Source organism: Trichophyton benhamiae (assembly GCF_000151125.1).
Source record: "Trichophyton benhamiae CBS 112371 chromosome Unknown contix01456_5.r1.exp, whole genome shotgun sequence".
NCBI lineage: Eukaryota > Fungi > Ascomycota > Eurotiomycetes > Onygenales > Arthrodermataceae > Trichophyton > Trichophyton benhamiae.
The window spans coordinates 521,828-535,613 of NW_003315080.1; the positions used below are offsets into that span (position 1 = coordinate 521,828).

General features: G+C 48.0%; 5 protein-coding genes across 5 annotated transcripts; 3 read left to right on the top strand and 2 right to left on the bottom strand.

Moving 5' to 3' along the window:
- Nucleotides 1-121: 121 nt before the first annotated feature.
- On the top strand, nt 122-895 carry ARB_03186 (uncharacterized protein; the record flags this gene model as incomplete). The annotated part of the gene is made up of 1 exon (XM_003010439.1): nt 122-895. One exon carries the CDS (start codon nt 122-124, stop codon nt 893-895), a length of 774 nt encoding a protein of 257 aa, XP_003010485.1.
- A 417-nt stretch (nt 896-1,312) lies between these two features.
- On the top strand, nt 1,313-5,379 carry ARB_03187 (uncharacterized protein; the record flags this gene model as incomplete). Its single annotated transcript, XM_003010440.1, has 3 exons — nt 1,313-1,949; nt 2,027-4,153; nt 4,214-5,379. The coding sequence occupies 3 exons, from the start codon at nt 1,313-1,315 to the stop codon at nt 5,377-5,379; spliced, it is 3,930 nt and encodes a 1,309-aa protein (XP_003010486.1).
- Nucleotides 5,380-6,345: 966 nt separating this feature from the next.
- On the bottom strand, nt 6,346-8,649 carry ARB_03188 (uncharacterized protein; the record flags this gene model as incomplete). Its single annotated transcript, XM_003010441.1, has 5 exons — nt 6,346-7,176; nt 7,235-7,962; nt 8,029-8,397; nt 8,457-8,523; nt 8,587-8,649. The coding sequence occupies 5 exons, from the start codon at nt 8,647-8,649 to the stop codon at nt 6,346-6,348; spliced, it is 2,058 nt and encodes a 685-aa protein (XP_003010487.1).
- Nucleotides 8,650-10,998: 2,349 nt separating this feature from the next.
- Nucleotides 10,999-11,480, top strand: ARB_03189 (uncharacterized protein; the record flags this gene model as incomplete). The annotated part of the gene is made up of 3 exons (XM_003010442.1): nt 10,999-11,128; nt 11,224-11,335; nt 11,444-11,480. The coding sequence occupies 3 exons, from the start codon at nt 10,999-11,001 to the stop codon at nt 11,478-11,480; spliced, it is 279 nt and encodes a 92-aa protein (XP_003010488.1).
- A 414-nt stretch (nt 11,481-11,894) lies between these two features.
- On the bottom strand, nt 11,895-13,300 carry ARB_03190 (uncharacterized protein; the record flags this gene model as incomplete). Its single annotated transcript, XM_003010443.1, has 3 exons — nt 11,895-12,661; nt 12,737-13,157; nt 13,235-13,300. The coding sequence occupies 3 exons, from the start codon at nt 13,298-13,300 to the stop codon at nt 11,895-11,897; spliced, it is 1,254 nt and encodes a 417-aa protein (XP_003010489.1).
- Between the last annotated feature and the right edge of the window lie 486 nt (nt 13,301-13,786).

A 13,786-nucleotide genomic window follows, 5' to 3' on the forward strand; every position in this document is an offset into this window, starting at 1 on the left:
CTACAAAGATACTGACAGAAGGTTATACTCCTCTCCTTCAACGTTAGTAATATGAACGATCCACTAATACTGATTTATAGCGGCTAAAATTGTGCCTATGGGGTTCACGACTGCGACCGAAATGCACTCTCGTCGAGCGGATTTGATATGTATAACTACTGGCTCCAAGCAGCTTGACACCCTTCTTGCCGGCGGCATCGAGACAGGATCCATTACAGAACTCTTTGGCGAATTCCGAACAGGAAAAAGCCAAATATGCCATACCCTAGCTGTCACTTGTCAGCTACCTTTCGACATGGGTGGTGGTGAGGGCAAGTGTCTCTATATCGATACCGAAGGAACGTTTCGACCCGTGCGTCTGCTAGCCGTAGCACAACGGTATGGTCTCGTTGGCGAAGAAGTGCTAGACAACGTTGCTTACGCTCGTGCCTACAACTCCGACCACCAGCTTCAATTGCTCAACCAGGCATCCCAGATGATGTGCGAGACGAGGTTCTCCCTTCTCATCGTCGATTCTGCCACCTCGCTCTACCGGACGGATTTCAGTGGCCGTGGAGAGCTATCGTCAAGACAGAACCATCTGGCTCGATTCATGCGCACCCTGCAACGGCTTGCCGATGAATTCGGAGTCGCTGTCGTAATTACTAACCAGGTTGTTGCACAAGTCGACGGTGGACCAAGCGCAATGTTCAATCCTGATCCCAAGAAGCCCATCGGCGGTAACATCATTGCCCACGCGAGCACCACGCGACTGAGTTTGAAGAAAGGCAGAGGGGAGACCCGAATTTGCAAGATCTACGACAGTCCGTGTCTTCCAGAGAGTGACTGTCTGTTTGCCATTAACGAAGATGGCATTGGCGACCCTAGTCCCAAAGATCTAGAGAAGGAATCATGATCTAGATCTGTCCTCTCAATTTCGACGTGATTTTGCTACTCATTTAGCTGCGGCGTTTGGGGAACTTTCATTGTCTCTCTTTTCATGCATACTGATTACGATTCCTCCGTCTATATTATGCCCTTATAGAATAAAAATACGATTAACGAGCGTAAATATTATTGATTCTAATACAGTTCATCATCCTTCATTGCTGTGTTGTTGTTGGTGTTTTTGATAAATACGGCGTCGATACAGAGTTTGTATTGGCCAACCTAAAATATTTTACGCGCTAAACTCCATCTTCAAGTTTTGAAAAATAATAAAATCGACATTTGAGAAACAAGCTCCAACAAGAAGCAATGCCACAGCACCGTCTTTCCTACGCCTAGCCTTCCTGCAGATGGGACAGATCTGTTTCCTGTCGCTATAACGAAGATGTTGGTAACTCACAGGGGCACCAAGGTCGATATTGGCCCAACCACGCAGCACCCCGCCGTGACGGTCGCCATCAAATCGCATGGAGCTCAGCAACGAGCCAAAATCTCAACAACGACCTCCTCGAGTGCCCGCGACACAGCCATACGGGACGAAGACGCGTTCGCAAAGAGATACTTGGCCTCCCAGAGCTCTATCTACTTCCGCAAGCGCAAAACCTATCCTCGATCGTTCTTCTGGCGGGTCATTGAAGACAGCACCTGTCTTGAACTCAGAGCTGTTGATTTGACGAAGAGCTCACAGGACCACCATGAATCGAACGTTGCTATTCGACTTGAGTTTGAGGATGCCATCGTACCGCATGGCGTGGCTCTGGCTGACGTAGAGGGCCATGAATCACTCAGTGTTTTTGTTCTACTGAGATCAAAGCAATTGTACACGTTCACGATGAGACCTGAATACTTCCGGAAGCTAGAGTTGATAGACGAGAACATAAATGATTGGTGTAAGACGTGCAGTCCGGCGCCGTTGGGGTTCTCGTTTCCACACCGGTTGTACGCTGCCTCGCCTTATGAGCTGTTTATTTCTCTTGACAGCGGATCCCTTTTGCGTCTGACAAGGAAAGTCGGTGATGATGGTATGCTTCCACTCTGATGTCCAATTCTTCCCCCTCTTTTTCTTCTCAACGGATCACTAATTGTATACTTTATTCAGGATCACACTGGTTCCCTATTACCTTTGATGAAAAGAGCTGGAGCTTTTCTTTACGCGGCCTCGTCAAGTGGAGTGGCGACCAGGCAGTTCAATATTATGGCAGATCCCTAGACCCTAACACCCCCAATGCGATTGCAACAACCTCAGATCAGGCGTTTGTCTTCGTGGTTGGGTTGAACCACACCTTAAAGGTCTGGAACCTAGCGAGCCAAAAACTCGTTGGGTCAAAGGACTTGTTGAACCGGACCAGCCAATCCCAGGATACTTCGCCCATGGCCTTAAACCCAGATGAGTCCGCATTCATTCGGGTCTTCACAGCCGAAAGGGCGTCAGAGGGCAGTATGTACTATGTTGTAACATACTCGCCTCAGGATGATGGGCAGTTTAAATTCTGGGCTGTTGGGGGTGGGATTACAGGCCAATTGGTGATCGAGGACCTTTTCCCGGATTCAAAACTTCAGCCTGCAGATCCAGACCCGTCTGGCAGCGTATTCTGGAATGTGGTTGACTTCCAAATCAAGTCAATGGACGAAGGCAGAAATATGGCACTTTGGGTCCTCTGGAAAAGCCATAACTCTTACCGACTTTATAGCATTCACTTTGATTTAGTCGATCTGGCCAAGGTGTGGAACACCAATTGGACAATGACATCGTTCACATTCCCTGGAAACAATACGCCTCCAAGCTCGGTACGGTCAGATACGACAGATACCCAAGAGAGATGGATCGAGTACCTCTTTGCGCCTGGAAGATACTCACCTGAGATTCTCCGGACTGCTTTGGTAATCTACCAGGATGCCATGAAACTAAAGCACACTCGCTCCTTAAGCAGTAACTCCACATCATCATCACTACAGCAGGATGTCTGCACAACAATAACCCAATCTGTCACCCTACGGCAGCTCCCAGATACGGAAATGGACTTTTCAAAGTACTACAGAGATCTGGAAGCGAAGTGGCAGCAATTCTGGCAGATTGTTGAAGACATTTACAAGAAAACACAAGAAGCGATAAGCCTCGCCTATGATGCCTATAACGACCTTCCCTGGCTAATATTCAGCGGCGGATCGGCTATTATTCGAGAGTGTGATGGTACCGAGCTTATGTTGCACAACGATGGAGAAACTCTAGGCAATGGTATCGACGTTTTGGAAACTTGTTGGCCACATAGAAATATACCTCGTGAACTAGGAGAAAACCCTGGCCAATCTGCAAGTCTTGCTAACCTCGCAATGAGATTCCGAAAACTTTTCCCAGCTCCACTTAGCGAGTCATGCCGGACGGCATTGGATAATGAAATCTTTGCCGAGCCTTCGCTTTCCGCAGCGGAGAGAGTTGAAGCTTTCCATTCCAGCTGTGGGTTTGCAGAATTCATTACTGAAGAATTGTTTGAAGCTGGCTGTGCAAGCATCGAGGAGACCATTGGATACAAAGGTCTTACGAATGAAACATTTTTCTCCATCATTGATACACTGCCTCTGAGTTTCCCAGGAAAGGATTCTGAACTCCAGTCTACGGCATTTGGACGCAACGCAATAACCCACGGAGCCAGAGAGGTCCTAGTTCAAAGCAGACAAATCATCCATGATTTATTACTTTTTGCCGTGTTTGTCGAGACCGAAGTGAACCTAGAGGCGGAGAATACTCAATTTGACGGGCCAATGATTTTTAGCACATTGATTGACCTACTAAAGGAGTATGAATTGATGATATGGTTAGGGACAAATATACGACCCCGACAGAAAAAGAACAGATCTGATTCGACATCTGTTCGATTTGGTTCAAAAAGCTGTGAATTCAACCACTGCACTACCGTTCTGGAAGATCTATTCGCAATCCACATCAAGCCTCAGCCTGCTGCATGTGTACCCCAGATGTACGCGATGACGCAGCAAATTCAAGACGTCATATCCTGGGTTACAAGACAAGGGGAAGTGTCTCTCTCTAACATCTTGGTGTTTATCCAGTGTGATCTTCTCGCCTCCGACAACATCGAACTTGCATCTGATTTCCTTCGTTTCCAACCAAGTACCGCCTGGGCAACCTATGTTAAGGGACGGCTATACCTAGCAAAGTCCGATTTTGACACAGCAGCAATTTACTTCCAAAAGGCTGCTTACCTTCTTTGTAAGTCAATTTCCCATATGAGATCCTAGTGCACATTCATTGACCAGTATAATTATATAGCCTACGGAAAAGCTGTTGGCAATCTTCATGAGATGTCCTCAAATCTTCTCGATATAGTTTCCGTAGATAACTTCTACAATGGGCTTCCGAGATACTTCCAACACATTGTTAACCTTTTTGAGCTTTCTCGAGCCTTTATTCATGTCGCCGACTTCGCCAACCTTGCGCTTCAGGCTCTTGGATCCAGTCCAAAGAAAAACGAGACAGATCTTGAACATAAGAATCTTCGAAGCGACTTGCTTTCTCGATTATTCCATGCATCTTTGAAAACATGTCGATTTGATGATGCCTATTCAGCTCTCGCCAGATATACAGATCTAGCATTACAGAAATCTGCGCTAACATCTCTTACCACTACAATCCTAACTGCTTATGGACCGGGAACAGCAGGTCTACAAAAGGTTCTCCGCCTCCCTCTCTCCCTGACACCTCATCTCTGCTCCCATGTTGATGATGTTCTGGCATCCCTTGCGAGCAAACAATCGCCCCTGGGACCTTCTATCGGCCAAACGGTACCCTTGAGCAGTTGGCAGGGGGCCCAAAACCCACCAGAATATCATCGTGTCCTAAAGGCTTACCGAATCGCCCGCAATGACATCCGCGGGGCAGCAGAAATCTCATATCAAACTGTTAGCAGGCTCAGGGACCTCAGGGACCATCCAACTGCCTCAAAGGTGAAATTCTTTGCGGCCGAAGACGCTTCCAATGATCTGAACGAGGACGACATTGAGAGCAGAGAATTGCGAAACGAGCTTCTCTCTCTAATCAACCTACTTGCCTGTATGGAGAAGAACGAAGCATACATTGTGGTCGAACAATTTGATCCAAACGCAAATCGACCCGATAGCATGAATTCAATTCTCCATCGACCAAGTAGCAGCATTGACGATCCATTCACCTCCTCTACTTCCTCCATTAAGAACCCCTTCTCACACAGTGCCGATAGTCGCAGTATGAATTCATCTGATTCGCCTACTCTTCAGAATCACAATACGAGCCTGTCACGGTCATCGTCTGAGCTGAAAATCAACCGTGCAAAACGCATTGTCATTACGCTTGAAGACCTTCGCAAGGAGTATCAGAGCGAGTTGGACCGAGTAAGCAGGATTCGAAGCGGAGACTGGGAATTTGGGGCAGTTGAGGATATGGAAATGGCTGGTGTATGATAGTTCTGGTGTTTCATAAGTGGCTTTATTTTATCAGTGTGGGATGGTCTGGTTTTAGGAATGTTGGTTTCAGTAGAATACTCCTTTGCTATTGAGCGTCCACAGTCAAGCAATTCAATTATTCGAGATTATTGATCAAAATATCCTTTTATCGGTAGAAAGATGGCTTCTAGGAACCACTCTACGTCTGTAAGTCTAGCCAACGTATTATCATTGCTAACAGGGGCGATGTGCAAAGAGAATCTAACCTGCCCAATGTAAGGCCTGCCTGTTCCATGGGTCAAGGCACAGCATATACGGAACTTCTTTCGGTTATAATGATGAACGAGACCACTGACCCTTTGCTCGAATTTTTGGGCCCCATGAAAGCAAAAGAGATAAGGGGTGGGAAGGAGGACAATACTTATAAATCCTAACACACTGATTGCCCATGGAATCTCCAGCTTCGCATGCATTGATCTCACGAAAAGGGAGAATGCACTAGCACACATGCTCCGCAGAAAGGTGGTTGCTGCAACGGCACTGGCAGAGAAAGTGGCGATACTGCCATGTGAACTATATAGCGTAGACTTAGTTTGGTGATATAGATTGAAGCTACTGGGGGGAATTAATTAGATAAAAGATACTTGCCAGCCATGTCCATCTAGAAACTCTAAACACATAGATATGGTATACTCCGTACTGACGGAGTACTTGATGCCGTCGGAACAAATCTGATAACCTTGGAGGCTGGGGTGTTCTTATGGTGGAGAACACTTGCGGGAGTTTAGTAGCCGTGGCGACTGGCATCGGCATTCTCCAGCAGCTACTGTTCCAGACGAAAGGTGTGAATAGTAACAACTGCACTCGAAATAGTGCAAGAAAGATGGATAAGATGAAGCCGGTAAGGGATGTATTAGCTGCAGAGAACGTTATTAGATATGTGACATGGGATTTGATAAATATGGTCCGAGGCAATCCAGTTAGTTATTTGGTGTGGGCCTCCTCCCATTTGGTGATTGTTTCCTGCGCAGTGGTGACCTTCAGTCCGATCCGAGCGTCCAGTTCATATGTCTCCCACCTGTATACCTTCTCAAGCCACTCCTTACATTCCTGTACCCGTCGTTCATCCTCGGCTGCACGGGTTGCCTCGTCCTTGCGCTGATCATCCTTATCAGATGCTGGAATAGAGGTGGCACGGCCGAAAGGTCGGTAACAATGGCGTTCCATCCATATGTTTGCAGCCATCTCGTAATGTGCTGATGGGCAGGTCCAGTCGTCCTTATTCGAACCCTTGAATAGCGCCCTGTCGTGGCATAGAATCTCAGATTTCAGGATAGTCTTCGCCTCTTCATGTTTCCGTTGGGCTCGCAGTAGGGAAGCCCTGAGGAGAGCTAATATGGAGTGTTCATCAAGTGGTTCAGAAGCCCATGTTTCGTTGGACTCTGACCACGCTAAGTTTTGGAGCGCGACATCCAACTGTTCGTCGGGCATGCGGCTGTGCCCGTTCCAGAAGAAATTCATCTCCTCGATTGGTGATACACCGACTGCATCGATGAAGGGAATGTTCCGCTCCTTCGCGCGAGCGTCCCATTTTGCAACCTTGCGGGTAACAAACACATCGAAGGGAAGTTGGCGTGCCAGGAATTTTTTCTTTCCTGCCTGAGATGGCGCTTTTCGGAAGAGTTCCTCGGCCTTTTTACCATGCTCTTTTGCCTTCTCTGGTGACTCTTTAAGGTATTTGCGGTAAAGTTCTACATGTGCGGCGCCGGCAATGTAGAAATACAATGCCCGGGACCAAGAGTTAAGTTCGGAGCACTGGGAACAGTAATTAGTACCGATGTATTACCTGGGCTAGCTTTGGGAATTACTGTACCTCTATGAATGACTCGGCACATAGCTCGTACTGGTGTAGATGCATGGCATCTATACTCCTCTCAAAAACGTGGAGAGCCTGGACCTGTTTCAGAGGGCTCTTCTTCCCATTACGAATCAATCTCAGGGCCTCTTCTACCTCCCTGTTAGCTCCTCGCATTCTGGACTCTTCAAGGACCCAGAGCTGGCTGTGAGGGAAACGGCTCCTCATATCTGCGAGCAAACTCTCAAGTCGGCTCATTGGATAGCCCTCGATGTCATCCACATTTCCATCAACGGGGTCAGGCAAAATATCAGCTGCACGCACGAAACTGTTGTAAAATGCTAATAAGGTCAGGGCAGAAATAGCTCCCGTCAATGTATGAGACTGGCTAGCTTGCCAGAGCAGCCGTAGCCCTCGGGATCGGTCACCACGGAAACCAATAATATATAAGATCCTGTTGAGAGCTGGAGGTACCATGGAGATGAACAGAAGCAGCATACCAAAGCAAAGACTGGTTCCCGAGTGAATGAAATGGTCTACGGGATGGGAGAAGATATCGACATCCCCGTCCATGTCAAGCTTGGCCTGTGGCCCCTCGGCTACTTTGGAAACATCACTTTCACTTCCCAAAGTAAGCCGAGAAAGTCGTCTCTGTGAGCTCTGAAAACTTTCATTTGTAACCTCCTCGAGGGAGGTAGCTGACATTGATCTTGGAAGGGGAGCCTTAGCTTCTGGTTTTGGTTCTGCTGGTAATGTTAGTAATGTTAGTCCAGAAGGTGCTCCATGAGCAAGATTTCAGGTTCAAACAGTACCTTGCGACGAAGAGTCTACAGTTCTTGCAGGTCTCCCTGGAACGGGGCTACCATTGGCACTCTCGAAGCGTGAATCGACTCCAAGGCTGAGGTTGTTTTCTTTCAGGTACTTTTCTTCCATCTGAGCAATACTATCGAGTGCAATATAAGCCTTTCTCAGCTTATAGAATGCCTTTATGCTCTCCGAAAAACTCTCGCTGAGAACTCCCACCAGGGCGGCCATGAGCTGGGCCATACATTGACATAGCAAGTACTCGGTCCCGGGAGCATATATAGTAGAATGGTAGGCATTGACAGCATTTGCATTGTGCTGAGCTTTATGCTGGTCATTATAGGCACTTGTTTCAGCATCCATAAGCCTTGAAGCAGCTATAGCATAGTGTCAGTCAGTATCATAGGCAAAGATTGCTCTTTAAAACGAGCCATACCTTGCCGCATAATATCCTGCTCCAGGCCAAGTGTAGCTCTAACAAAGGTGACAATGCCTTTTCCTAGCTATACAAAGGAAACTGTTAGCTGGTTATTGAGAATAGAAACAGATATCCAGCTGCTGTTTACCTTGTGAAAAGATGAATCGCCTTTATCAAGGTCTCTCTCTGCTGAATCAACATCATCATCCATAATATAGGCAGCAGCTTCGGAAAACCGTTAGTAAAGTTATAAAAATAGATATCAAATATCTATAGAAGAATACCTTTTAATGCATGTTCAACTATAGAAGGGAATAAACTATTAGCAGGTGTTTTTCTAATGGTAGAAGAGGTATAAGTAACGTACGGTCTTGGGACTCAGTGACAGCATCCAGAGACTGAGTAGACGCGTTTGTTGGAGCTGCCTTGGAGTACAGCCATGATCCCACACGGAACATATTGGCTATCTTCACCAGCTAGACGCAGCTTTAATAGCAAGAAAGGGAAGAAGAACAGAGGATGAGGATAGAAGGGTGAGGTAAGGCTGGTATCAAAGAAGATAGAGAGGCATATAAGGATTTGGTTATGTGCGAGAAGCTAAGACGGAAAGAAAAGACAAAAAAAAAAATAAAATAAAAAATAAAATAAAACACTTTTAAGCGCCCTTTTTGGTATTTTGTATATAGATAGAGATAGAGAAAGAAACAAGCAAGAGCAGAAGAAGAAGGGCTGCTGAAGGTAGTAGCAGGCACTACTTTAATTCATCACCAGCAAGGTGACTTGCTATACGCATTCAATAGGACGGCAGACGGCTTATGGAGTGAGTGGCCGGTGTGTTATATATTATTCTGGTGAAGCAGATTGAATGACAGCAGGCAGATAGACAGCCGGATAGTATTAGCAGGATGAAGCCCGGGAGCGGAACTTATTTTTTAAGGACCCCCTATCCCTGCAGCATGGCCATGGATGATGGCTGGCATAAATTATGCGAGTTGTAGCCTTGGGACGCTTCTGTCTCACTCTCCGCCGGATGTCTGCCTGTCGTTCTCTCGTCTCCCTCGCCGGCGGTGCAGACGGCTGCCGTATATAAAAAACTAAACACACAAGAAACACAAACCGGATGGGCGAGAGACAAGACGCCCCAGCGAAAAAGAACGGAGAATGATGACGGGATCCAAGCCGGAGTCTCGGTCACGCCAAGGCTCGGAGGCGCGAGGAGTTACATAGTGTTTGTAGCGTTGTAAATAGACGGCGGCCAAAGGATTCCTTCTTCAATATGGGCGTTTGCTGCTACTCGACCGGCCAATGTGTCCGCTATGCCTGCTGCGTCTCGGTCCAGTTGCTGCATCCTATGGCCTATGTTCGGACGCTGGGCTGAGGCTGATTCCGAGGAGCTTTCGTAACTAGTCGCAGGAAGGATTCAGACAAGGGAGCCCCTTTAACACCGGCTGCTCCGGGTTTTCTCTGGACAGCCTCCTTTTATTCTTTCTTTGGCGTTGGGCCCTGGATCTAACTATCAATCAAGCGACGAGATCCGCCGTGCTACCAAGGCTTGTATGTTTGCTTCTTCCCCTTTTGCTTCCTGACGCCGCCACACAGACCTGAGATGCCACGTGAGGTCTCACTTCGACTAAAGCGCAACGAGATAAAGCGTTGAAGATGCGGGAGGCTGGCCTGTTCCTGTTCCTAGACTGGTTTCGACAGCTTAAGCTGCTGAGATCCTGTGTTCGGGCCGCAGTATCCTATGTTGTCGTCATTTGGTTGCTATCAGTTACATGACCCATGGCTCACAACGTATTCCAACCGAGGACAGGTAGCGTCGTCACCGTCACCGTCACCGTCACCGTCAACGTCAACATAAATGATGCTATCCTTCGCGGTACTCTGTACTATGGGCATCTTCGTACTCGTCATCTGGACCAGGAAGATTCCGAAAATAGCTCCCCCTTGATGGCTGTATTTAGTTGGACTGAGACGCAACTAAACACCCGAAGTCTCGGCGGTCTCTGCGGCCAAGCGCTTGAATATAATGACAGGCTCTGGCTAGCTTGCCTCATCTCACCTCAGGGGTCAAGATAGCTACGGAGTAGTCAGCATCTTAGAGTAGAACGGGAGCCTTGAATAAGGTAGATACAGCTGCTAAGGCAAGGTAGGGCACCTTCAGCCTCGAGTATGGTGCAGTGCAGGCGATAGCATTGAATGGCCTGACAGTAAGCTAAGATGCCTAATCTACCGGTGTATCCTAAATGCAAGACCGAGCTATCTTTCCATCATCTCCATAATATCAACATCGCCTTATCAATATAATATCAGAAGCCGCCGTCCCTTGAAGCTGCAGCGGAAGTTGGAAAAAGGTTGGACTCTTTTGGTGGAGCTTACATAAGCCACAGCTCTCCCAAAGTCGCATCAACAGCAAAAGCCAAAAGAACGAGAATCATCAACAGGCCGGATATCGACCAAAGGCTTTCTCGTACCGCTCCCTGATCTTCCTCTGCACCGTGACCGTGCTGGCCCGCCGGTAATAAACTCTCTCTAATTTCTTTTACAAGACACAGCCACCATGTCGAGTCAACCCGCCTCCCAGGGTGCTGCCAAACCTCAGTCGGCGGAGACAGCACAGTCAGAAAAAGCCCAGAACCTTTCTGCACCTCTGGAAGAAGATGACGAGTTTGAAGACTTCCCGGTAGAAGGTATGCGCTTGTGTTACTGCTATTTGAGTGGCCATGGGCCTGCTCCTTTTTGTGTTGACGATCAGTCTGCTTATACGTTGCTGTTACGATTATAGATTGGCCCCAAGAAGAGGCAGAAGCTCCGAGCGGAGGGTCTGGCAACGACCATCTATGGGAAGAAAGCTGGGATGACGATGATGCGAGTGAGGACTTCTCTAAACAACTAGCGTGCGTACTCTGTTGAGTCCCGATATACCCTCTCTTCCCTCTCGATTGCAGCAAACTAGATATATATACTGCTTCATTTGCACGGATGCTGACAGGCCGGTTCTACAGGGAGGAGATTAAAAAGGTGGAAGCTGCCAAGCGGTGACTGGGCTGTTGTGAAAGAATGGACTCTCATCTGTGCTGCTACCAGCTTTCTTACTTGTTTCCTCATCAGCCTCATGGGGTTTTCTTTAGCGGAGTTTAGGGACTTGGGGGGTGTAAGTAAAATTTTATAGTGACAATCAAGTGGATTGACACTACTGCATCTTGGTCACTTTCTGCTTCGAGCCATATTACTATTATCGTTAGTCTTACTGATATACAGTCTTCGACCGGAGCCAACGTTCATACTGAAGGATGATGTTAAACAGCCTTTTCTTCGTTTGGTTATATATATTTACTTTAGGAAATTTTTGTTACATTAGTATCTCCAGTGATATCAACATGACCCGGTGGCAAACTGAACCAGGGAAAGGAAGCTGGGGGGTTGCAAAAACTCGTGTCATACGTGGGAAGAGAGTCACTTGCTCGAAAGTGCAGAGACACCGGGCAGATCCTTGCCCTCAAGAAGCTCAAGAGAGGCACCACCACCGGTCGAGACGTGGCTCAATTTCTCTTCGGCCTTGAACTTGGCGGCAACGGTTGCGGTGTCACCACCTCCAATAATGACGATGGTTCCCTTCTGAGCAGCATCTATTGCAGAGGCGAGAGTATCCTTGGTGGCTTGAGCAAAGGCGTCAAACTCGAAGACACCTGGTGGACCATTCCAGAGGATGGTCTTAGCCTCAGCAATGGCTTCCTGGAATAGCTTGACACTCTCCTTGCCGCAGTCAAGACCCATCCAGCCATCGGGGATGCCATCGGCGTCGGTAGCATAGCCAACTTTGGCATCAGCGGAGAAATTGTCACCAGTGACATAATCAACTGGCAGGACGACCTTGACGTTCTTTTCCTTGGCCTTGTCCATGATACCTTGAACCAATTTGCTGCCTTCGTCGTCGAACAAACTCTTTCCGATCTTCAGGTCGTTGAGCACCTTCTTGAAAGTGAAGGCCATACCGCCGCAGATAATGAGACTGTTGACCTTAGTGAGGAGGTTGTCGATCAACTGGATCTTGTCCGAGACCTTGGCTCCTCCGAGGATGGCAAGGAAGGGTCGCTGGGGGTTCTCAAGGGCCTTTGCAAAGTAGTCCAGCTCCTTCTTGACCAAGAATCCAGAGACTTTCTGTGGAAGATCAACACCAACCATGGAGCTGTGGGCTCTGTGAGCAGTGCCGAATGCGTCGTCTAAGAGTTGAATAGTGATTAGAATGGACTGTTGTCTTTTTTAATCAGGACATAGCTTATGTGCAGTTGACGTACTGATGTAGACATCTCCCAAGGCAGTGAGACCCTTCCTGAAAGCCTCAACGGCACCTGGGTCAGCCTTGACCTTCTTGCCGGACTCATCCTTAGAGCTTCCCTCCTCCTCGGCGTGGAAACGGAGGTTCTCTAGGAGGAACACCTGGCCATTACTGGCACCAGCCACGGCCTCTTCGACCTCCTTGCCGACACAGTCATGCAGGAAGGTAACATTCTTTCCGAGGAGCTTCTCAAGCTCTGGCACGACAGGCTTGAGGCTGAACTTCGGGTTGGGTTTGCCATCTGGTCGTCCGAGGTGGGACATGAGGATCACTGCTTTAGCACCGTTCTCAACAGCATACTTGATGGTTGGAAGGGCTCCGACGATTCTCTGGGGGTTGGTGACCTTGAAATCGGAATCGAGGGGGACATTGAAATCGACCTAGAAGACACAAGTTAGCTCTTATATCCGTAATACTTCAATGGCTGTATTTGGCGGGGTGCTGTAGTTGGCCATACTCTGATCAAGGCCCTCTTGCCCTTGAGGTCGACATCGGTGATGGCTAGCTTGTTTGAGAGCGACATCCTGACACAATTGACGGAATTCAGAAGTAAACGATGGCAAACTAGTCGAGGGGAAGACGTTGTTGAAGTTGAATTGAAGAACAAGGGGCGGGCGGGCGCTTGGTGGGGTGATATTTATACAGAGGGAGAAAAAGCCGCTTGCTATTTGTTTATGGCGGGGCGAGAATCGGAGAGATGCGGGAGGTGATGTAATCCCACGACCAGGGGACATTCTACATATTCAACAGCAAAACAAGGGATGTTGATTGAGATGGCAGCGGCTATGAAGGCAAGAGGAGAGCTGTTGCTATTAGGCAGACATGTTCTATAGGCTGTGGTAGTTTGCATCAGACTAGCTAAAGCTGGAGTTGCTAAGTGGCGAGAAGGAGGCCAGCCAGTTCCTTCATTTGCCGATAAGGATGATGGCTTGTTATCTGTACTTCGTCGGCCCTCCCATTGCCGTCTAGTGTGTATGGCGATTGACTAGTATCTGCGTTCATTTAAAGG